Source organism: Sphaerodactylus townsendi, linkage group LG05, assembly GCF_021028975.2.
Source record: "Sphaerodactylus townsendi isolate TG3544 linkage group LG05, MPM_Stown_v2.3, whole genome shotgun sequence".
In the NCBI taxonomy this organism is placed as follows: Eukaryota; Metazoa; Chordata; class Lepidosauria; order Squamata; family Sphaerodactylidae; genus Sphaerodactylus; species Sphaerodactylus townsendi.
The window spans coordinates 120,590,380-120,615,853 of NC_059429.1; the positions used below are offsets into that span (position 1 = coordinate 120,590,380).

The following is a 25,474-nucleotide window of genomic DNA, read 5'->3' on the forward strand; positions in this document are numbered from 1 at the left end:
CATTTTTCCTGGTCAGCGCTCTTCTTGTGTAACCACAAAACAGAACTTGCATTCGAGGCTGTAAATTACTGTAAACACAACCATGAAAACAGGAGTTTGCAACAAAAGCATTGTTTGATATTTACATCATATTGGCAGCTGTCCTTTGACTGGGCCCCAACGTTGCAAAACCCGGCCCTAACTACATTCTGTAGGTGCTAACTCATTCCCATTTTGTTTCTTCATCACAGATATTCTTTGAACTTTGTTGTGGGGAGAGTGTTGTGTTTGAATGAAACATGTTATCACAGTGGTACTTCAGCCTTTTGTCTAAGGCAGTGTTTCCCACTGTGCTGTTCATGGGAACCGTGGTGCCTGCCATTTATTTTTGGAAAATGGGCAGGGCTGTTGTCCAGCAGGACTCCTGATAGACCCGTGGTGGCGAACCTTTGGCACTCCAGATGTTATGGACTACAATTCCCATCAGCCCCTGCCAATTGACCATGCTGGCAGGGGCTGATGGGAATTGTAGTCCACAACATCTGGAGTTCCAAAGGTTCGCCACCACTGTGATAGACCATTGATGATTTGATTGCCCGTACATGTTTTTCAAAGTATTGCTTTGGCAGCCAATGCCATCACCACAAAAGGGCCTTCGTTCACTGTGTGACTGAAGATAAGCTGCTTGGCAACCATTTTGAAACTGGCCACGCCTCTTGTGGCAGCCATTTTGTGGCCATGCCCATCACACTGTCAGAATTCTAAAGATTCTCGAATGATCAAGAGGATTGAGGACTTCTGGCTTAAGAGCTCTGAGCAATGCACATAGGATTTTTTTCTTCCACTTGATCCTGACACCAAACTTAAGAGATAGGGATGGACTAAGAAATGTAACTTGGGCCTTTTTTGTTCTATCATCTGAATTTAAAAATATGCATGTTTTCTGGAGATCAGCGGACACCCATTAATCTGTTCTCTCCCTCAAAGATCTTGCTCGTAAATACAATGCTTCAGAAGGTATCTTCCCTACCCCTCCCTCTTGAGGTAACTCTAAAGCTAGAGATGTTTACACTGGACTTGACCTTAGAAAGAAGTGCTTGTGTAGCTGAAGCAAGAATGTCATGATGGTGCATGCAGGACAAATTCTTCTAGATCCAGCTTTAGTTCAGGTTTGGCTTAGTGGACCCAGGTAGAAGGACCTTCAGGAAGGTGTTTACTGGACTTTTGACTCATGTTGCCAAGAACTGTGCACGTTGCTAAAATTCCAGGCATTTTCTCAGAGGAGCCACTGAGGTTAGAAACTTGGGTCTTGCTTATTCTAATTCAAGACTAATAACTCAGTAACCAAGGCCCCTTCCGCACACACAAAATAATGCATTTTCAAACCACTTTCACAACTGTTTGCAAGTGGATTTTGCTATTCCGCACAGCTTCAAAGAGCACTGAAAGCAGTTTGAAAGTGCATTATTCTGCATGTGTAGAATGAGCCATAGTTACAGCGGAGGGGCTGTGATTCAGTGGTGGAGCACCTGCTAGGCTTGCAGAAGGTTCCCGGTTCGATCCGCAGCATCTCCACTTAAAAAGGATCAGGGTATAGGTAATGTTTAAGACCGTTCGTGCAAGACCCCAGAGAATCGCTGCCAGTCTGAGTGGACAGCACTGACCTTAATGGACCAATGGGCTGATTCAGTGTAAGGGAATTTCTCGTGTTCATGTGATTCTGTCAGTTCCTCAGAATAAACCTCCTCCCTTAACCTGAAGGAAGGAACATTTGTAGGCAATGTGAAATGCACGTACATACGGATTATAATTATTCATATCCTGGAATGTGTCCAGAGGAGGGCAACCAAAATGGTAAAAGGTCTGGAATCCATGTCCTACGAAGAGAGACTTAGGGAGCTGGGGATGTTTAGTCTGGAGAAGTGAAGGTTAAGGGGGGACATGATAGCGATGTTTAAATATTTGAAGGGATGCCATGTTGAAGAGGGAGCAAGCTTGTTTTCTGCTGCCTCAGAGACTAGGACACGGAGTAGAGGATTCAAGATGCAGCAAAAGAGATTCCACCTAAACGTTAGGAAGAACTGTCTGACTGTCAGGGCTGTTCGACTGTGGAATTCACTGCCTTGGAGAGTGGTGGAGTCTCCTTCTTTGGAGGTTTTAAAACAGAAGCTGGGTAAAGATATGTCGGGAGTGCTTTGATTGTGTGTTCCTGCATGGCAGGGAGTTGGACTTGATGGCCCTTGTGGTCTCTTCCAACTCTATGATTCTACTCAGTGATCAATAACAGATCACTGTTATTGGTAAAATCTGGAATAGAGCTTGTGTGTGGTGTTGTGTCCTACTTTTCCAACAATTGTTTCTCAGAATAGCTCACATTGGTTAAGAGACAGAAGTTTCTTCCCTCAGTATTAAATCTAGAAATATGATACACAAGGGAAGGGGGCTGCAGGGAGGAAGGGGAAAGAGGAGACTAGTGGTTTGGATCATGTGGCTGCATTCTGCAGGGGGTGAATGTCCTCTGCTGTGGAGCATGCTTCCTCTGCCGCTAGTATTTCCATTGGCACAGGAGTAAGCTGGAAAGCATTGATTTTGTGGAAGTGCTTCACACAACGTGTGATTGGTGTTTGGAATATGCTGCCACAGGAGGTGGTGATGGCCTGGATAGCTTTAAAAAGGGCTTGGACAGATTTTTGGAGGAGAAGTCGATCTATGGCTACCAATTTGATCCTCCTTGATCTCAGATTGTAAATGCCATAGCAGACCAGGTGCTCAGGAGCAGCAGCAGCAGAAGGCCATTGCTTTCACATCCTGCACGTGAGCTCCCAAAGGCACCTGGTGGGCCACTGCGAGTAGCAGAGAGCTGGACTAGATGGACTCTGGTCTGATCCAGCAGGCTAGTTCTTATGTTCTCATGTTCTTGTGGCAGAGGAAGCATGACCTGCAGCTAGCCCTTCTCCTCTGCAGTGGAGGTTGCACAGCAAACATGGGAAGCAAGCCAGTGTCCACATTTAATTCCAGGTGCTGCCAACAATCCTACCTGGCTGGTGTCCTGGGGAGGCCGTAGGTACCCCGCTGGCTGGTGGCTCTGGCCAGAGGTTCCTTCCTTTCCTACTTGCATGTTCCAGGCAACCTGAGCAGAATGCTTATTTCCTTTATACTCTTCCTTTTTGCTGAAGGAGGATCTGGAGAAGGTTACATCATTATCCATTTTACCTTCACAACGATCTTATGAGGTCGGTCGGTCAGGCTGAGAGTGAATGGCCCAAGGTCACCCAGCAAGGTTCCACAGAAGAGTGGGGATTCCGAACCTGGGGTCTCCAAGATGTAGTCCGGCACTCTGACCATTATATCACGCTGGCCATCAGTGCGTTGGTTTTGGCATTTGAGAATAAGCCACTACGTTCAAATAAGAGTCAACGTTAATAGGATTGAAGAGGTTGACTGAACACTTCTGCTTTCGTTTCCCAAACCAGAACCTTGTAGAATTCTGTGGGCAGACACTCTTAAGCTACACACCACAGAGACCACATCTTGGCTCACCTCAAGCCATGTATTTACTGAGTGACCCCTTGCAGTGAACTGCTGCCTCTGCATATTGTGCAGCGGTTAGAGCGTCAGGTGCTGAAGTTCAGTGGTAAAGCATGCAGAAAGTCTCAGCATCTCCAGTTAAACAGACCAGGTGATATGAAAGACCTCCACCTGACACCATGGAGAGCCATGTCAGTCTGTGTATGCAATAATTACTTCGATGGACCAATAGTGTGATTCAGTATATGGCAAGTTCATGTGTTCAGCGGAGTGGGGAGACCTGGGTTCAAACATCCCCTTGGCTACAGGGTGCATCTTGGCAGGGGCGTACCCGGTAATGGGATTCAGCAGGTTCACACCACTTTGGCAGAGCCGGTTGTTAAAATGGTGCTTGTAAACAACCAGTTGTTAAATCATTTGAATCCCACCACCGGAAACTGTTGTTATTGAATCTCACCACTGGGCTTACTGCCCAGGAGGCCATATGACAGTGATGGTGAACCTATGGCACAGGTGCCAGAGGTGGCACTCAGAGCCCTCTCTGTGGGCACGTGCACACAGAGTTCGTTATGTGGGGGCGGAAAATCACCCCCACCCCTCCACACACACATATCTAGGCTGGCCTGGGCACCTGAGCACAATGTGCACGCATTGCGGTGAGCAGGGAGGACTTGGCTGGCGGGCCTGGTGCCTGTGCTCCGGGTGGTTGCTGCCTGAGGGGGGTGGGGGGTGCAAAGGAGGCAGAGATGCTAGAGAGGCACAGAGCGGTACGCGCGGGACTTGCTGGAGGCTAGAGCAGGCTGGCCCCTGCGCCAGCAGGCAGGGCGGAGGAAGAGGGAGCCAACTGTTTTTTTTCTAAACTAAAACCTCAGCATTCAGGTTAAATTGCTGGGTTGGCACTTTGTGATAAATAAGTGGGGTTTGGGTTGCAGTTTGGGCACTCGGTCTCAAAAAGGTTCGCCATCACTGACATATGAGGTCAAATGTCCCCGTGCTACAGCCATTTAGTCATGTGGGGTGTGTGTGGAAAATTGCCCCCCACACCCCCCCTCCTTACCTCCAGGTCCATACACTGACTTCAAGACCTGGTGCAAAGAAAATTGTTTGGTCGTGGGGGGGAGGGTGGTCGCCCATATTGGGTGGGGGGGTGGGGAGGACAACACTCAGATTTTGCACTAGGCTACATTTTCCCTAGATCTGCCTCTGCACCTTGGACATTTCACTTTCTCTCAGCCTAACCATCTCACTGGGTTCTTGCAGCTAAATTGAGGGAGTGAAAAATCACAGATACTGCATGGGGGGGGGGGGGGGGGGGGGGGGGGGGGGGGAAGCAGAATCAAATTGTGTGTGAGAGATTATCTATTATAGGAGGAGGCCTACGGTCAGCCCTAAGATTTAAAAAAAAAAGGGTGAAAAGCATCTCTTGGCTTTTAATTAAGAAGCCCTATAATTTCTTTGACAGAGAAGCAGTCAGTTCAGAGTTCATTAGGCACTCTCAGAAGTCTCAAGCAGAGATCTTTCCTACCTGAAATTCATTAATTGAAGTCAGTTTCAAAGGGTAGCTTTGCAGTAGACCCTGCTGCTGGACTCAGATCTAGCTTGTTTAATTGGAGTGGCTGGGGATTTGAACTTAGGACCTTCTCCATTGAAAGGATGCACTCTCTCCCACTGAGCTATGACCCCTCTGTAATAATCCCCTCACTCTGTTTAGAGTACTCATTTGGAGCAGTTTTACAGCCACGGTTTCCTGCCTGAAAGATGGGTAGTTGGGCCAGTTGTAGAAGCTTGACTACTCTAAAAGGCAGAGATGTTGTGTTTGGACCTGAGAAAAGAAACCTCACTTTCATCTTTCCCCTGTGGTTGTGTAGCTTTTACTGTAAGTAACATGTCACACCTTCTGGTGCTGTTCCCTCTGAAGATGTTTCTCTGCTCTGCTCTCCCCCACATATTTCCTGTGTTTCAAGGGTATTTTTTTAAACAGACTGGGCTCTAGGTTCCCTTTCATTTGCCGGTTTGTCCTTCAAAGTAGCTCATACGCCAACTCTTGATGGTAGTGGTAGTGTGCGACAGGGAATTCTCAAATAAAGCACGCCTCCACATATAATTATTTTTCTTTGTTAAAATTTGGGCATCTGGCAAAGTTGGCTTAACTTTGCCACTGTGACACACTGACAGATCAGAGCCAAGTCCAAAACCTTTATTAGGCATAAAACCGGTGTGTGTCAAGAATTCCAAATACAATAAGAAGATCATTATTGTACAACTTGCAGAACACAGAGTAAAAATATAGCAACAGCTTCAGAGATTTCAACATTAGAGTTATTTAGGAGCTTAGCCATTTTTTTCTTATGACAGATCAGAGCATAAAAGGTTAAAAGAATCCTCAGCTCTGGCATAGGATAATATGGAAAAACCAGGGACTGCTGAAACCAGAGATCCAGTTACACACTGTTTTGTGTCATTTTAGTTGGCCTTAATAAAGGGTGTTTACATGGATTCAGGCTTTTGTTCTGGATTTTGCAGAGAGCTGTTTACAACTTTTTTTTTTTCAGTCGCTAGAGTAGCATGCTAACCAGTCTGGAGCCAAATGCAAGGATTATGCACTATGTACCCCCGCCCCCCACATACACTTTTCAGGCAGATAGATTTTTAAATTATTATTATTCATTGGAAGATGCCAATTTAAAGATTACAAAAAAGATAGGCTTAGTTCAGACATTGCGTGAAAGCACAATGTGGGTACATTTACTATGTGATCTTCCAAATTCAGGCCAATTTGCTATCTGTCGTTAGATTGGATGAGTCAAAGTAGGATTTGGAACCATGGTTTGATGTTAGCTTATTGCAACCCAGTGCAGAGCCAGCAGTGCTAGGACAGAACGCCGCTTCGGCGCCACCCCACCGTCTCCAAAAGGACCTCTCAGCAGCACAATAAAAGCTTCCATGCTGCCCAAAGTGTACCTGTACACCCCGTGGCACCCACATTGGGAACCCCTGGTTTGAGTTGTCAGTCCCTCTCATTGTTAGCTGTATTTCCAAGAAGCTGGGTAGAGCCTAACGGATAAATTTCAGTACCTTGCTGATAATAGTTTCCAGAATTTATCAGGAGAAGCCAGGTCAAGATGGCGGTGGTAGAGGCTTTCACCTCCCAGAATTCACATCTTCCTCTTGTGCCATTGTACACCCCACTGTGTGTTAGCGCAGAACCATGGAGTATAAGTTTCTTCTGTGATCACATGTATGTGTGAATATTTGCTCAGCTCCTCCAATGTGTAGATTCATGACTGAAAGGGGGGGGGGGGAAAGCAGAAAGAGAGTGGGTTGTGTGTGGGAGTGCGTGCGTGCGTGTGTGTGTGTGTGTGTGAGAGAGAGAGAGAGAGAGAGAGAGACTGTCATTTTTCTTTCTAAAGCTAAACAGATGCACAGGCACGTTTTCCATGTGGCAGTGAAGTCTGTTGTCCTTGCTTTGTCCAGATTGTATCTTGAACTCTTGTTGCCTAACAACCTTTCGAGTCTTGTTGTCCAAAAGTATTTTTGGCTCTGCCAACGTGTGGCTTCTCTAGCAGAACTGTAGGCCAGAACAGGGTGGGAGGCACACAGAGAGCACTCTGTGGATCTTTTCAGGACGGATCCCTTTTAGCTGGGCACGCACGTATGCTAGCTTTGCATTGAAGGCAGTTTCACCCCCTTCACATTTCTCTGCTGTGTGCGTGTTGTGGTCATTCTTACTTGCAAAAGGTTGCGCTCGCACGATTTGGCAGCATGTCCGTATTTGGGTGCAAGTTTCTATTGCTTAGGTTTTCTTTTAAGCCTTTATGAAATCTCAGAAGCCAGATTTCAGAAAAAGGCATATCAGCAGTTGGAGCTTGTGGCCTCCTGAGCCTTAACTTCTGTTAAATATTGGCATATTTTTCAAAAGCTGCAGGGTTTTTTAGCTGACCTTTTGTTACCTTGGCACTGTATCTTTATTGTACTTTTAAAAAGCACAAGAGTTTACGCTATCTTGACAATAATGAATGTGTTGTTTTATACCCCTGTGAGCATGCCTGCTGCCAACCTCACCCGAACTTGCTACTTTCTTGGGATCCTTGCCTGGTAGTTTCCTCCAACCTGGATGCCTGGTGATAAGATTTGGATAATTCTCGCAACACCAGTGGATGGCAGAATGAGTCACTGTGTATAACAAGCAAATCAACCACAATCAATTATACAATCCCAGATCAAGGAAAAACATCAACCATGTGCCAAACAGGGCTTCATGGGTGTATGAAACACGAGTCCATATATGTTCAGAGATGGGTCCCAGGTCAATTCCTGTTGTGTGATCATATGGTCACTTCATCAGCATGAATGCCCATGCTTGCCAGATATGGGTGCACAATTCTCGAGAATTTTTACTTCCTTTTAAGTTAGGTAATAATAACAACAGAGAAAGAGAGCTCGCTCGCATCTAAGCCTGAGACAGAACACTTCAAACCAGAGAATACATCAATGCTATACATCAATTCAGAGAAGACCTAACTTGTTTTTCTTTTGATCTGGGATTGTAGAATGGATTGTTGTTTATTTGTTTGTTATATGCAGTAACTCTTTCATTCTATGCACTGTAGATTAGTGGCTCTTTAGAATTATTAAAACTTGCACATCACTTCAATTGTTTATTTCTGGTCATTGCCATTGTGTGGTAGTTTCGTAGTTTGGTGACTTCTCTTTCTACCACACCTACTTTTTGCTATGCAGAGGTGGCAAATGACAAACCACCTCTGAATCCCTCTTTGCCTTGAAACCCTTTGGGATGATCCCAGGAGCAGCAGTGGCGTAGTGATTAAAAGCAGATGTACTCTAATCTGGAGGAACCGGATTTGATTCCCCGCTCTGCCGCCTGAGCTGTGGAGGCTTATCTGGGGAATTCAGATTAGCCTTTATACTCCCACACACGCCAGCTGGGTGACCTTGGGCTAGTCACAGTTCTTCTGAGCTCTCTCAGCCCCGCCCACCTCACAGGGTGTTTGTTGTGAGAGGGGAAGGGAAAGGAGTTTGTAAGCCCCTTTCAGTCTCCTTACAGGAGAGAAAGGGCAGGATATAAATCCAACTCTTCTTCTTCTTCCTATGTTGGCTGTGAATTGAAAGTGCCTTCCACCATTCTTAGACGATCGTGAGCTCAGCTTAGATTTATTTGTGTTCTTTTGTAGTCCGCCTTTCTCACTAGGACCCAAGGTGGATTACAAGACCAAGAGAACTATCCAGTCACTGAGTATGCCGACTATGTCTGTTTTTAAATTTGCATTGTGGCTCAATTTAAGCATTGACTCAAGAGTCTACTATCATATTAACTAACTACAAGTTAACACTTATTTATTTTATTTATTTATTTTTTAAACTTTTATACCGCCCCATCCCCGGAGGGCTCTGGGCGGTGTACAGCAGAAATAAAACAATATAGGCAATTAAAACATTTAAAAGCAGCGATAACCATAACAACGTTCCTAATAAATATGTAATAAATTACAGTAAATAAATAGCGTTCAGTGATCTAATACTGTCACTGTCAGTTCCTTCCCTCTCCCCAAAGGGGAGAGCTAAGGCGTCCGGCTATTCTAATCTAAAATTCCTCCCCTAAAAAAGAGGGGGGATGGCGAAGTCTGAGATGAGACAATTGGCCCAGATGTCGTCGGACCGAAGCTGGGGGCGGGGGCAATCTTCATCAACGCCGGGTTCCCTCCTTTAAAGGTCTGGGCGGAACAACTCCGCTCTTTACAGGCCTCTGGCATGGAACCTCCTTTACCCAGGTCCTGCAGTGGCCCTGACAGCTGGATGTGGAAGAGTGTTCCATTCAGGTATCGGGCCGCCAGAGTCGTAGGAAGCGTTCTCCTGGCCCGTGTGGAGGCTGGAAAGTCAGACATCCGGGGCCAGGGACCACCAGTAAATTGGCCTCAACCGATCGGAGAGGCCGCAGGGACGATATGGGGTGATGCGGTCTCAAGCGATACGATGGTCCCAGTGGGCCGCTGTAGGGGCCTTTTTTAAAGGTCAATACCAGCACCTTGAAGATGATCCGGAATTCCCCACCGGGAGCCAGTGCAGCTGGTACAGTATAGCAGTTTCGCTGAATATGCTGCCAGGGTGGCATACTACCTGCAAGCAGACGCGCTTCGCTGCATACGCTGGACCAGTTTTAGTCTCCGGATCAAACGCAAGCGGGAAGCGCCCTTCCTGTAGGAAGCGAAAGCCGCTAGCAATAGTCTAATCTGGAGATGACATGATAACGCTGCATGGATCACTCATGGCTAGGTCCGGCTTTGGGAGAGGAAGCGGTTTTAGCTTTGTACCGGGCCTGACGGTGGAAAAGGCTTCCAGCCCGGGTTGTAGCTGGGCCACCTCGGGTCTCCATTGACAGAGATTTAATCCAGGTGGACCCTCTTATAGGCTGGCGGACGGAGGGGGGGTCAATGCCAAAGTGGCTCCCCTCCCACACCGGGCGGCTGGAAAGACCCTCCCCCATCATCGGCCAAGCTCAGAGGGATCCTCCTCGCTCTCTCGACGGATTCAGTTTTAACCTTGCTCTGGCGCAGAATCCAAATCCAGCCGCATCACCCAAACAGTGCGCTGTAGAGCCACAGGGGCGGCGGCCGCTCCCTCCATCAACAGAACGAGCTGCGCGTCATCTGCATACTCGATGACATGACTAGCCCGAAACTCCGCACTACAGCTTCGCGGAGCAAGGGGTCGTGATATAGATAGTTACGCCAATAGCAGCGGGGATAATAGCCCTGGGGTACAATTCTACATTGAAGCGGGCGACTTCCAGGGAGGGCTTTGATCCCCGCGACTCCTCACTTTGCTGACTCCGGCCCCGGAGAAACGCGACAATCCATTGAAGCTGACAGTGCCTCGCGACTCCGGAGGCAGCCAGGCTGGGTGGGTCAAAAGGGTCGCGGGTCGCATCACATCAAACGCTGCGGTGAGATCTAACAACAATTCAGCAGCGCCAATCCTGCCTTTGGTCAGCCAGCTGAATACTGAGTGCATCTGCGTAGACGGCGACGAGAACAGTCTCCTGCTCCCCATGCCCAGCACGGAAGCCGGACTGGAAGGGGTCAAAAGCCGATGCGTCATCCAGAAAAACTCTTGAAGCTGCTCTAACATGACCACTTTCCTCTGGCAATTACCTTCCCAGAAACGCAAAGATTCGAAACGGGCGGTAATTGGCCAGATCACCTCGGATCTTAACGATGGTCTTTTAAGAGTGGGCGTGACCACTGCCCTCCTTCAACTCCATATCCGGGAAGTTGTTCCTTGCTCAAGGGAACCATTGATTATACCTAACAGATGGGGTTCGCGAAGCCCGCCTCGCAGGTTTTTACAAGCCAGGACGGGCAATCGGATCCAGAGTGACAGGTAGTAGGTCTAACAGCAGCTAAGGCCTCTGTCGACAGCGGCTTCAGAGAGCAGGGAAAACTGGGCCAAACAAGGGCCTGAAGACGGGCAAGGGAGTCTCCCAGTTCACTCAATTGTAGCTTAACGCATGAAGGTCGGATGGCTGCGGAGTCGACGCGATAATCTTATCCTCGCAAAAAAGCTCATGGCAAATGCCCTCAGCAGCCAATACTCAATTGAGGAATTCGAGGACCTCTCCTCGATAAGGAGCGCGGTCAATGACCGTAATTCATGCGCGGAACAATTGTGCTGGGCGCAGAGCTAGCGGATGCGAGGGAGGAAGAGAAGAAAGCCCTCTTCACTTCCCTTCGCCCGCCACCTCATAGGCTTTCATAAGCCGCCCTATAGGGTGTTCGCTAAGCTAGCTTCACCACGCAAGTTTCTTCCACACCTTCGCTCTAGACGCCTGTTCTCAGCTTCATGCGACACGCAACTCCTCTGGTATGTAACCACGGATGCTGCCGCATCGGGGACGCTACGAGGGCGCCGGGGAGCAACAGCATCGATGGCATCGGAGAGCCGGAATTCCAGTCCCTCCACCTGCTCATCGAAATGCGTGCCGGCGGGTTCAGGGTCCCGCAGGAGCATTCAGGAAACTAAGTGGATCCATAAGTCTCCGCTGGCGGGCATAAATTGGCCCGCCGCCTAGACGCGGGGTTGATGCTGCAAGTCCACCCGGGACCTTCAGTACATAGTGCAGTGGTCGGACTACGGCACTCTTTCAGTAGAGAGTGATACCACCAGATTTATCCCTCGATCCAAGACATTCAAATCCAGCTGCTGTGCCCAGGCCTTCACATGGGTGGGGCCAGTAATTTATTAGGGGAGAGGCCTAGCATCGCCATGGATGACACTTTCAGGGTCCAAGCGAGTCGCCAGTTGTAAGCATGAGGCGGATCGACATTGGCGCTGGAAGTCCCCCAAAACAATAAGCTTGGGGAACCGCGAACGCTTCCAGTCCTGGATTAACAATTCACACCCTCCAGCAGCTGTGGTCAGGCCGCTTCGCGCGGCCAGTATGCATCGATACACTAGGGAGAACGGCCAACCTCTCCAGGGCTAATCCACTCCAGGGCCAATACATCTATGCCGGTGACTCCTCCGGGACGGACTGCCCTGCAAAGGGGAATAGATTCACGGATGAACAGTGCTTTACACCGCCTCGCCCCAGGTAAGTGTTCGCTGACATTGGTGAAGTACACGCGAAACCCGGGCGCGACCTCAGCCTAAGTGCTTAATGGTCTCACCTTTCGCGTACACCCAGGTCTCGCCAAGACATGCCAGGGTCCACTCTGTTGGGCTCCGAAAGTCTCGGAGCACCGCGTGCGTCTTATATTATTGATGGACCTTGGCATTGATTAGCACTCAAAGACCTAAGCAGAGAGTGTCCCCTGGATCCCAGTTTCTACCATCAAGCTTCGGATAGGTCGTGGAGATGTCAGAAGGCAGGCTTGCAGCATATGCATTATATCTCGTGGTGTTCCTATCATAATGGCCAGCCAGCCTACCGCGAATATACCTACCCCCGTTCCCCATCAATAAGCAGGGATCCCCAGCCCCAAAGTTGTGGTGCCCCCCATGACTCTGCCAACCTCCCTCTGTCTAAAAAAGCCCTTGGCTAACACTCCTACAGAAATAATATCTAACACAGTTAATTTCAAGCTTAATCCTACCCTTGTATCAACCTTAATCTAATCTAATCTAAGGTTGACCTTTGGTCTAAGAGACAGGTCAGGTTAAGCCAAAAATAAATACAAATCTCATCTCCTGATAAACTACCCACAATTCTATACAATTTCAATTCTAATAGCTACCTACAATTCCTACCAACAATATAGTTCATACATATCTAATCCGTCAACAGTAGACAGAAAGTTGGAGGGGAGGAGATTGCAGGATCGGGGGTGCCAATTGACAAATGAGAGGGGAGTCTCTAGGGTGTTACTATAGCCGCCGAGGCGTCCCTAGTGTGGGATGGTGGTAGTAATAGTAAACCCTACTATAATGGACGCTCTCTGCTCCTGCAAATCGGTAGTGGTCTCGGGGCCTCACATACCCACTCCGCAGCCAACGGCGTGTATGCGTACTGGTCCAATGGAAGGTTTGCAAGTTGGTGATCTAGGGTTATAGTCCAGGTGATGATCAGAAATCCTCTGCCACCGGCTAACCCGGCTAGCCCTAAGATGACAAATATTAAGTAAAAAGATAGTCTCCCAGGGCGTGTCCTGCCCAGCCCTCTCACTGCTGGCTTACATGTCCTGGGGAGGGCAATGGTGTCATCAATTGCCCGTGTAGCTGGCCTTTCCAGTAGGTTCCGCCAATTGTACCACTGAGAGCGTCCAATTTCCTGGCTCGCTGCCCAAGTTCTCTCTGGATGGGTATAAAACCGTGATGACAGCCTCTGCTGTAAAATAAGTGTCCTGGGCTGTCTAAGCACTGGAAGTGTTAGCTATGTCCCCCTGGCTTCACGTTACGCTCTCTATCAGTCTGTGATAGGTTTATATGAATATAATCTGACCTGCTCTGCTTTGTGTCTCATTAATTTTGATGTTGGCATCATGCCATGTAGCTAGGATAACACCTTGATCCTGACTGGGAGCCGTTTCCCCTGACTTGGGACCCAAGGTGCCAAGCGAAACCCACGGCGAAGCACTGTACAACATGCGTCAGTAATTCTAATTTTAGGTTTGACTGTGTTCTTTGGTGTGTTCTTCAAGTGTTTTTTTTTTGTGGTCTAGGCCAGCGATTAATCAGGAATGCCATGGGGCAGCTCATAAGTTGCCCGTTCACAGGGTGAACTTGACGTGTGATGACAGTTAGATCACTTGATTGATGTTTTTATAATCACATTTTGAGATGAAGTTCTTTTCTGGCATTAAGATGTTATTCTTTCGCCTTGTCTTGATCCCTTTATTTTAAACAGAAAGGATGGGGTAGGAAACCCCCCCCCCCAAAAAAAAACCTCATCTTTAAGGGAAAGCTAGATTTCTGTCTTGCTGGATCTTTTAATTCGTCCAAATGTCCAAAAATGGGACCGTCACATAAATTCATCCCCCATTTTAATAAACACAAGTGCAGCTTGTCAAACAATTTATCAACTCCAGGAAAAGTAAACTTTTAAAAAAACAACAACCAAAACCAAAACGTTTTTAAGCATGGGAATCCAGCCAGGAGATAACTTCATCGCACTGCAGTTGGTGTGTTCTTTCTTCTGTTGAAAGTAATCAAAACTTAACCTACCTGGCATGAAGGGGGGGGGGGGGCGGCAATAATTATAAATGAGTTCGTTACCTTGTTCTGTTTTTAAAATTAAGTTCTGATCTTTTTCCCTTTCCAGTTTCAAATCTGTTAGTAATACATTTTAAAAATTGTGTGTGTGTGTTTTGTGATCTTTAAATTTAGACGACAGAAAGGTACTTATTTATTTATTTATTTTTATTATTCAGATTTATATACTGCCCTATTCCCTGAGGCGGTGTACAACACAAGAATTCCCCCACAAAATATAACCAAAACCCCCCAAAAAACAGGTGGAGCAAATAAAAACAAGTGAATACCGGTAAATTACAAATAAATAGCACAGGCTCCACAAACTATAGCTATAAAAACATTAGATCCATTAAAACAGCAATTAATACAATAAAACGGTGTCCAGCAAAAACCCATAATTTAAAACCCTCCCAAGGGGGAGGAACGGTGGGTCCCATTGATGTTGAGGGACCCCTGATGTAAGGAGAATAGGAGGGGGCACTTCCTCAGTGGCTGGTCTCTGCAAAGGCCTGCTGGAACAACTTATAGAAAGATTGTACTGCAATATTCATTTGCATTTGAAAACATGATTTATAACCAGGGTATTTTTTCCCCATCTGAATAGCTAAAAGGTAGGGACAGCGTAGTTGAAGTTAGGTTCGGCATACACGGAGTAAATTTGCAGCGGGCAATGGGATGGCACAAGTTTAACACCATCGATCCATTAACCTTGGTAAAGGAACAGGCTTCAAAACTAGACATTCCCTCCTCCTCCTTTCTCATAGACAAACTTTTCCCTGGCCCCTAAATCACAGTTGCAGCTTACACTGCTGCCAACAATAATCACAGTTACCTTGATATATAAATCCTACGTTTATATAGGACACTGTTAAGTCAAAAAACACGCGTGGAGCTTGGTGCTGTGTAAGTGATTCTGTGTGTTTCAGCAGGGCCACTAACCGCTTGAAGAAATGAAGTGTGGCAAAAGTTTACCTGTTCTTCTATTAGAGCACAGGTGTCAAACTTGCGGCCCTCCAGATGTTATGGACTACAGTTCCCATCATCCCCTGCCACCATCATGCTGGCAGGGGATGGTGGGAACTGTAGTCCGTAACATCTGGAGGGCCATGAGTTTGACACCTATGTATTAGAGGTTTACAATATGAAGAAATGGGCAGTTGAAGCTTTTCATGGCATAGGGCAAAATGACAACAGTTGGGGGTCGCTGCAGATCAGACTGATATTAAAATGACAGCTAGAAGGACCAGTTTGAGAGCTGGCAACCGTAAAATCTGCTCCCTGTGACACATGCTGCTTTGGATAGGGCGCAGTCTGGTTTAAACCATAAAATGAGATGCGCCAAGCCCCATGGTCAATATTTTGCATCAGGCCTAAGTGAGGAATTAACATTGGCCTGCTTTTAAGGACTTTGTGGCAACTGCCACACACAAAGGAGGAGTTCTGAAGTTCTTTTTTGGAAACCAGACCCCATATTGCTCAGCAATACGTGCCCCCCCCCCCCACACTAATTGGACCACTTAAGTGGAATTGAAGACTGTTGTTGGAAAGAAATTGCAACCTTCACAGTTTAGCATGCCCCGAAAGGGCTTCTTATGTCATATGAAAGAAGTTGTGACTGGTTCAGTTCACTTCTAAATTCTGGCTGTCGCCAAAATTCCCCCCAAAAATACAGTTTGCCTCCCCCAATACAAACCCACATTTCAGAATAGCTTAATAGCTTATTTCTATGTCAGACATAATTGCCATGTTTGGAGAATGTGGGGAAATACTGTACAATAGCTAGCAACAGAAGAGATGGGTGCCTGTGCATTGTAGCTTATTAAAATGTCTTTCAGAGATGGCTTCTCTATAGCTATAGTCCATCTCAGCACATGGGGTGGAAGAAGAGGAGTTTGGGTTTATACCCTGCCTTTCTCTTCTGTAAGGAGACTCAAGGCGACTTGCAGACTCCTTCCCTTCCTCTCCCCACAACAGACAGCTTATGAGGTAGGTGGGGCTGAAAGAGTTCTGAGGGAACTGTGACTGGACCAAGATCACCCCAGCAGGCTTCATGTGCAGGAGTGAGAAACAAATGCAGTTCATCAGATAAGAGTCCGCTGCTGTTATGGCCCCTGCTGCTGTAGCTGACAGCTCATCTGAGTTAACTGAGCCTCGCAGAGAGATGCCAGGTGGATCAGCACAGCCTGATTAGCAGGGCCAGGGGAGATTCTAGCACAGGCTCAGAGCTAATTAGCAGGGCCACGGGAGATTCTAGCACAGGGGTCTGCAAACCTGTGGCTCTCCAGATGTTCATGGACTACAAATCCCATCAGCCCCTGCCAGCATGGGATGCTGGCAGGGGCTGATGGGATTTGTAGTCCATGAACATCTGGAGAGCCGCAGGTTGCAGACCTCTGTTCTAGCAACTCTGGGTCTCCAGGTGTAAGTCAGCACTGCAGACAGAGATTGAGAGTGGCCTTAAAGGAGAGGCGCCGCTCAGCAAGACTGCAGGCTTGGCATTACCCTGAGTCTTTGCGGGAGCAGTCCCAGTCACGTAGCTCTGGGGAATAAAAGGCCTTTGACAGGAACTGCAGTTGTGGTTGCATTCTAGAAGAAAAAGAAGAGTTTGGATTTATGTCCCCCCTTTCTCTCCTGCAGGAGACTCAAAGGGGCTTACAATCTCCTTGCCCTCCCCCCCCCCCTTACAACAAACACCCTGTGAGGTAGGTGGGGCTGAGAGTGCTCCGAGAAGCTGTGACTTGCCCAAAGTCACCCAGATGGCGTGTGTGGGAGTGCACAGGCTAATCTGAATTCCCCAGATAAGCCCCCACAGCTCGGGCGGCAGAGCTGGGAATCAAACCCGGTTCCTCTAGATTAGATACACAAGCTCTTAACTTCCTATGCCATTGCTGCTCCAGACTACCTGACCTTGTCCACATACCACTGCTGTCTCCATATCTGACTACCGGTAACTATGGACCAGCTTCTGACCTTGATTCCTGGATTCTCCTGGTTACTGTATGTATGGCCTGATTGACTTCTCTTGGGACTCTCCCTTGGGCTTGGTAACCTTTGACTTTATTCCTTGTTGAACTGCCAGCAGCCCAGCCCTGAGCCTCCTGAATATTGCGTGTTGCTGTGACAACACACCAGCCCTGCCCAGCCAGCACAGCTGCTATATGTGGAGGAGTGGGGAATCAATCCCAGTTCTCCACATTAGAATCCACCTGCTCGTAACCACTACACCATGCTGGGTAAAGAGATTTAGATTCCAATTAGTGATTTCTGTTTTTCCCTAACTTTGTGCAACATATAATCACAGAGAATATGTATAAAAATATAAGCAGGAGAAAACCGAATACCCTGGAGAAGGAATGCATTTAAGTGTCACCCGACTGCAGCAGTCTTAATTGATTTAGATATGTGAGTTTTTAATTGATTGAAGCTTCATGACTAAGAGAGGTAGTTTTATTTTTATAAGGCACCTGCACATTGCCAAAGGCGCCATCTTAAAAGAAGGACTCTGTGCTATGTTTAATAGATGCAGGAATGCTTTCTCTTAAGATGGTTCCAGTCGCTTGCAGTCTTTGTAAATACTTGCAGAAAATGTTATTCAGATAAAACTGTGCTATCAGCTTAGTTGACAGTACTTCTATGATCCCAAAGGTTTTAATTGGTTGATTTAATTGAATTAATCATTTAAGGAAGAGCCAGTGCAGAGTGGCTCTGAGCTAGGACTAAGTAAGATGTGGGTTGAAAATCTGACTCTGCTATGCCTGCCTTAGTCATTAAAACACAGGCACAAATACACATAATAGGTATGTTGTGTCTCAGGACCAAAGACTTCTGAATAAATGAAGCACCTTAACAAATCTAGAAAAAAAGGAAAGGTGTGTTCCTTCCTCCTTGTTTGTCCCCCAGCTTAAAACACCTTTTTGTCCAGGGTTCCAGATAGATTCATCATCAGTTGAAGCCAGAGCAAGTTTCAGCCTGTTAGAGAATTGTGGAGGGTGTTCACATGGTAACTTCGGGGAAATATGAATAGAGAGTGGGAGAAGAGAAGGAAGAGTAAACAGAAGAAATGTTTTTTGTTTTACAACAAACAGCCCGTAGTTACGCAGCGAGGGGTGGGGGGTGGGGAGACATCTGAGCTCACAGTATTGTGACAATACCGATTTACACATGGCAACATGTTGGAATGCTAAATAAACTTCCAACAGCTTCTTGTTGACGATAGCCTGAAAAAACTGGTCGGTATGTAGCAGGATGCTTTGTGATGAGAGCTTTAATGAAATTCCTCAACTGTTGTGTAGAGGTGGGCAGGAGGCTCCGTTTTGACAATAGCTCTTGTTTTGTAAAGGGTACCCCAGCTAGACGTTGTCACACACATGTTTGCCAAACTCCACTCCGCAGAGGCTCTGATGGCCGAAGAAAAATCAGAGACACAAAGAACCTGAAGATTGTTTCACTTCCTGGAATTCCGTCAGGTCTACTGCTGAAAGAAGATAGAAAGTTTCTGCTGACTATTCAGGGACCAGTTTTCTGGACTGGTTATGATAAAAGGAATAGCTTGCGTTAGGGTTGCCAGACTGCAGGTAGCAGCCCTTGGGGGCAAATGGGGGCGCGACCTGGCAAACCCAGTCTATATGTTACATTTGCTTGACAGAGGAAGCTGAAAATAGCATGAAACAGTAGAAACTCTGGCCCCTTCCGCACACGCAAAATAATGCATTTTCAAACCACTTTCACAACTGTTTGTAAGTGGATTTTGCTATTCCGCACAGCTTCAAAGAGCACTGAAAGCAGTTTGAAAGTGCATTATTCTGCATGTGCGGAATGAGCCTCTGTTTTACCACAATCCTCCTGATGCATGTGATTGGTCCTTTCTGATAATATGACAATTTGTATTTTCAGCAAAGATGCATGCATACCAGAACTCTTAGGGTTTGGATATGTGTGTGTTGAAGCAGAAAATACATAGAACGTCCCTTTCAGGAAAAAAATGGTTCACATATATGGGGAAGATTGAATGTAATGTATTTTTTCCATACATAAAGGTAAATCTAAAGATTGAAAAGGGCAAATGTTACCAGTCTTTCAACATGTTATGTGTTACATTCAAGCTGTGGAAAGAAATTTAAGACTTATGCATCAATCTTCAGCAGCTAGTTCCATGATTTATACCTAGTGGATGAGGCCATGATAAAGCGATCTGGCCTGAATTGGTGTCTCACCCAGAAATATTGTCCTGAGGTGTTTGTCTACTGCCGCAATTGGGTTACTCTGGCATCCTTTCTAGAAGGAAAGTTATTGCGTGGGATAAATTAGCTAGGAATGGGCTGCATAGACCCTGAGCCCTTCCTGACTATCTGCAAAGAAAGAAGCATACTTGTGACTTCTTCAGACATCCCTGGGTTTATTACTTTCCAGAACTGACCTTTGGCTGACATAAGAGAGCAGGAGTCAGCACCCTTATACATTTTTGTAATTGAATAGCCAAACTACATCAGAATTTATTTACTTCATTATTAGTGCACCTTTCTCACTGAGACTCTAGGTGAATTACAGGAGATAAACAGCTAATGGACAATGTCAAAGATATCAGAATTAGGGAACAGCGCAAAAACAAACTAAGGCTGATAAACTATAATTCAGAAAGCGAATTTAAAAGATAAAAGACAATGCAGTAAAAGCAGGTGATACCTACAGTAATTATTGCTGCAGACTATTACATTATTTAGGCATCCTCTTGGGCTGTTCATTCTGGTATAGTTCTAATTTCTTTTCAGAAATGCCTTCTTGAACATGATGGTTTAGCACATTCTGCAGAATGCTACAAGCGTAGAAGCCTCCCTGACCTCTTCAGGCAGGCCATATCACAAGGTGGGAAATACCACTGAGAAGGCACACTTAACAGGCAGCTGCCATTTTTATCCATCTTAGTGAAGCAAAGGTGTTGCACCAAGGTATAGTGGAAGACATTGTCTTACAAGTATGTCGGTCCAAGGCCATAGTGGGCTTTGTTGAAAATGCTGGGGGGAAGAATTAGGACTAATAAAAGGAAACACTTGTTCACGCAACGTGTGATTGGTGTTTGGAATATGCTGCCACAGGAGGTGGTGATGGCCACTAACCTGGATAGCTTTAAAAGGGGCTTGGACAGATTTATGGAGGAGAAATCAATTTATGGCTACCAATCTTGATCCTCTTTGATCTGAGATTGCAAATGCCTTAACAGTCCAGGTGCTCGGGAGCAACAGCTGCAGAAGGTCTTGCTTTCACCTCCTGCACGTGAGCTTCCAAAGGCACCTGGTGGGCCACTGTGAGTAGCAGAGAGCTGGACTAGACGGACTCTGGTGTGATCCAGCTGGCTTGTTCTTACGTTCTTATGTTCTTATGTTGGTGATAACCAGAAACTTTAATTGAATTTGGTAACTGATCAGTATGTTATAGATATCCCACCTGGTGGCCAATAGCAGCCAGACTGTGGCATTCTGCACTAACTGGAACTTCCAAGGTGTCTTTAAGGGCAGACACATGTAGAATACATTACCGTAATCTAGCCTCAAAGTAATGATACCATCGATCCACATGGCCAGGTCAGTCAGGTCAAGGAACAGGACCATCTTCCAGGCTTAAATAAACTGTTAGAAGACCTTTTTGTGGAGCTGCATTAATGCCAATTGGCCATGCTGGCAGGGACTGATGGGAATTGTAGTCCATAACATCTGGAGTACCAAAGGTTCGCCACCACTGGACTAGAGGTTGTGCCGTCTTGACTGTTCTTGCTCGTAGCTTGTGTTAGAACTGATGTTAGAGCTTCGCTATGTAGGAATGTGTGGACTGAATGGAACACCTTTCCCAGGCTGAGTGCACCTGGTCTCTTATCTAAGCACAGCCTTGAGAGCAGGAGCCAGCTTGTGAAAGGGTGTGGGAGAGCAGTGGGGGTGCTATTGCCCAGTTATGGGGCATAGTAAGGGGGGGGGGAGCAGGCCTTATTGGGATAGCTTGACATGAAAGCTTTAGTCTCGGCAGTGAATTCCTGAAGTGTAACCTGTTTGAACTCCAGTCAATAAATTTATTTCAGCTCTATCTGAGTCTGTTTGTTGGCAGAGTACGGACCACGACAATTAACTTGTTTTTCCTGTAGTCATGTTGGATACAGTATAAGTTCCTGCAGCTTCTGCAACATGCGGCTCTCCAGATGTTCATGGACTACAATTCCCATCAGCCCCTGCCAGCATGGCCAATTGTCCATGGTGGCATGGGCTGATGGGAATTGTAGTCCATGAACATCTGGAGAGCCCCTGGTTGAGACCCCTGGTTCAAGCCCTTTTCCTGCCAGTTAAGGAAATGGGCCCTACAAACCTCCAACTCTTCTGTAATGGGTAGTGGGGCTGATGGGATTTGTAGTCCATGAACATCTGGAGAGCCGCAGGTTGCAGACCCCTGCGTGCAGCCCAAACACTGGTTGTTGTGAATCTTTTGTTAGGAAGTGCAGTGGCATAGTGCTCAGAGGGTGTGGGGGTGTGTGTCTTGCACTGGGCGTGCATCGGGGTGGGGGTGGGCGGGTATGTGATGGTCGCAGGGCACACACATGCCCTGGGATCAGTTTCCCCTCGCTACGGCTCTGAGGAAGTGGCACTCACAAGATCTCAAGTAATGTATATAGGCAGCATGGCTTATGTCGATTTGAATATTCAGAAAGCATTTACTTTGGTAGGGCTGGTAATAGAATACGGAACTAGGCAAATCCTTATATGCTTAAGAATTTGTAGCTAAGCACTCCACAATTGCCATAGTTGGTTTTAAAACCTCCAGTATTTAATTTTTGCTTTCATGTAGAACAACTCTAGATCTTAGTGCACAAATGTGGCAAAAGCTACCAAAGAAATTGGAAAACAATCTGAAAGAATCTTCTTTTTTTTAATCCTGCAGGCTCACGCATCATTTTATCTACCCTCAAGCGCTTGTCCAGCCCAGCGTGGTCATCCCGACACCTGTCCAGTCGATCACATCTCCATACATAGACTACACAACTGCAAGCCAGGCCTATTCACAGTTCACCGCAGCTGCCTATGACCAGTACCCATATGCTGCCTCTCCCGCTGCTGGCTACATGGGGTATGGCTACACGGGCACAGTTCAACAACCGCTCACAGCTGCCAACCCAACGGTAGCCGCCCCAACCGCTTTCATGCAGTACCAGCCAACCCAACTGCAGCCAGATCGTATGCAGTAGAAGAGTGCTCTGGGCTTATCTTCTTTGCTGGGGAGACTGTTCTTTTCTTTCCGTCTGTGATGGAGTGGGAAGATGTAAACAAGGAAAAGGAAAAAAAATACCTGTGGAATAACAAAAGCAAAAAAAAAAATTAAAAGCTTTTAAAAACCAACCTTATTAGGAATGCATATCGATACCTAAGCTATTTATAGTGTTACAGACAAGTTTTGTAATCCTTGCAGAAAGACTGAACCGTACAGCAATGGACTTCCTTTTATCAAGACAAATAATGTTGCAAAGATAGACTGAAAAAGACTTTACAACATGAAAACTACAGGTTTTTGCACATTTAATGGCAGCCTCCTTCCAATACCTATTTTTCTCACTCCCATTTAAAAACTTCTCTGTGTATCCTTTAACCTATCAAATTCTGTTGTCTAGTTCCTTACCCTCAACACACAAGGTACTCGGAGAACACAGAAATGGGGAGGGGAGGGGGGGGGATTGCAAACTTTGTGTTGTTGTATTAAAAAACTTTGTAATACTCAGAGATGCCTTACAGAAAAAAAAAGAAACTATTTTAATATTTATTGTGATCTTTTTATTCGCACGAGCTGTGAATTGCAGATGGAACGTCTGCCTTGTTTAATTTCTCAACTAAATTATTGTAGGTAGGTAGGGGGGAATTCCTAAGTAAGTGCTAAATCACTTTCAACATGCAAAAAGGGAATATTGGCTTTAAGGACGGCGAAATATTCCTTAGTCAACGCACTGTAATTTTTTCTTATTGTAATTATTACTCTGTTATCTCAAAGTTTAGGTATATTTTTAAATGCAAAAAAAAAAGGCGGACAAAAGAGGAATACTGAACACATTGTCTACTTTGATAGATCTTTTGTTATAATGCTGCAAAGTCTAGAGAAATCGTACAGTATTTATATAAAAGTGAAGCAGGTGTGGGTCATAAGCCCCCAGTGCTTGGGGGAAAGCCAGAAATAGTTTTTAAGAAGTGTTACACACTTGAACAAAAGAATTTAAAAGGTGACACTGATGCTTAATGGTACAACAGCTGATTAAGCGAGAGAGAGAAAAAGACTGTAAGTTAAGTACATTTTTACAAAAAAAGAGCAATAAACTATTTTGATTTTTAAAACAACTTGATGCTGTGTTATATGCCTTTGCAGCCAGTGCTGCGTTGTATGCCCGATGGCGCATTTGCCCCAGTAAAATTTAATGTAACTGTAGTTAACTGGGAGGAAAAGGCTTTGCTTGAGAGCGGGTATGTATGTATGCGCGTGCAGAAGGATATCTTGTGCATTAGAAGGATTCTGAGAAGAGGGACCTCGTTTGAAGTCCTGGCCAGTGAGGACAGTTTGCCCACTACAAAGGGTGGAAACCCAATTTGGTGCTCATTGTAACACTGTGCCCTGTTTCTTTCCTCCCTTAAGAATGAATAGCAGCCGCTCAGGACAGCCTTTCACTTACATGGTAGAAAGGGATATATTAAGGAGGACATTGGAGGAATTTCTGAAGTGGACCATGGGAATCACTGAATAGCGAGCCTGTGACAGGAAGTAATAGCCATGTGACAGGAAGAGCTGTCTCTTTGCTAAAATGGAATCTTTGCCACTTAGGGGCTTTCCCCACTGACAGAGTTGAACTGGTTTCTACCTAGGTTCGCCTCAGTGAATCCCCACTGCCACCGAGCTCAACATTGTTTTGTCTCAGTCCCCCCCCCTCAGAACTGCAACATCCTTGTCGCAGTTATGAACTACACTTTTCTGCCAGAACAAGGTCGATACCGCTTCGAAGTGGGGAAGCATCGAAACGACACCTCATCGGTTCAACCAATCACGAGCCGCTTTTGTGGCATGCGCAGAACAGAAGAGTCATGGCGGGCATGTAACTGTAAACTGTAAAAACTGGGGGGGGGGAGGAAGAACGCTCCCGTTTCCCGCCGTAACACAAGCGCCAATCACGATTGAGGAGCGAAACAGGCACCAAGATGATCCTGCCCACTTAGCTCGGTTCCAGGGGGCCAACTCAGTTGCTGTGGGGACAGCCTGGAATCGCCCTCCACTGAAGGGAACCCAGTCGACCTTAGCTCCCTTCTGTAGTGGGGAAAGCCTTTGAGTGACCTTTAGCATTGCCAGCCTTTGGATGGTAGCTAGAGATCTCCTGCTATTACAACTGATTTCCAGGTGACAGAGATCAGTTAATTCGGAGCAAATGGCTCCGTTGGAAGGAGGACCCAATGGCATCATACCCCCTGAAGCTCCTCCCCAAACCACAGCCTCCTCAGGCTCCACCCCCAAAATCTCTAGGTGTTCCCCAAACCAGAGCTGGCAATCCTAGTGACCTGGTGTCACTATTCTGCTGCTTTCTCAGTAAGCATGCAAAAAGCAGCAAGGTATGTAGAGCCGCTGTTATCTGTAGATGCCCGCTCACAGTAAATCCTTCAAATATATTTTATTTCATTTATTTATACTTTTATCCTGCCCTTTCCCCAAGGGACTCAGGGCGGATTACAACAGAATTGAAACACATTAAAACCTTAAATAACAAATAACAAACCTTAAATAACAAACAAAACCTCAAATAACAAACCTTAAATAACAAATTAAAAAATACACACCTACCAAAATTACAATACAAATAAGATTAAAAGATAGATGGCGACCTAGATAAGTCCATCTCAGTTCGTTCCCTCACCTTCCCCGCTCCGGAGGCCCAGAGGAGATGCTGGTACAGTTTGATCCGGCTGGCTAGGTGGAAAAGGCCTGGTGGAACAACCAGGTTTCACAAACCCTGCAAAACAGGGCTCTGATCTCAACTGGCGATTTGTTCCATCAGGCCGGAAACAGGGCTTGTGTTGAAGAGACCTATGGAAGTGTGCTTGACTCAGAATATGTTTGTATTTCATGTTAGGTGCTAACAATGGCAACCTGAGGAGCGACAGGATTCTTGGAACTGGTTCCAAGCATGATGCAGCAATCCAGCAAGCCCTTATCATACTAAATATCTGCCCTCTTCCCAATCTGTGAAATGGGGGATAACTCT

The 25,474-nt window shown here is 46.3% G+C and overlaps 1 protein-coding gene across 1 annotated transcript in view; it reads left to right on the plus strand.

The window, feature by feature from the left end:
• Positions 1–23,570, plus strand: part of RBM38 (RNA binding motif protein 38) — a 50,255-nt gene extending 26,685 nt beyond the window's left edge. Inside the window, exon 4 of the mRNA XM_048498292.1 lies at positions 22,132–23,570. Coding sequence (XP_048354249.1) covers positions 22,132–22,435 — 304 coding nt within the window. The 3' untranslated portion in view covers positions 22,436–23,570. The remainder of the gene's footprint in view (positions 1–22,131) is intronic.
• The last annotated feature ends 1,904 nt before the right edge of the window (positions 23,571–25,474 follow it).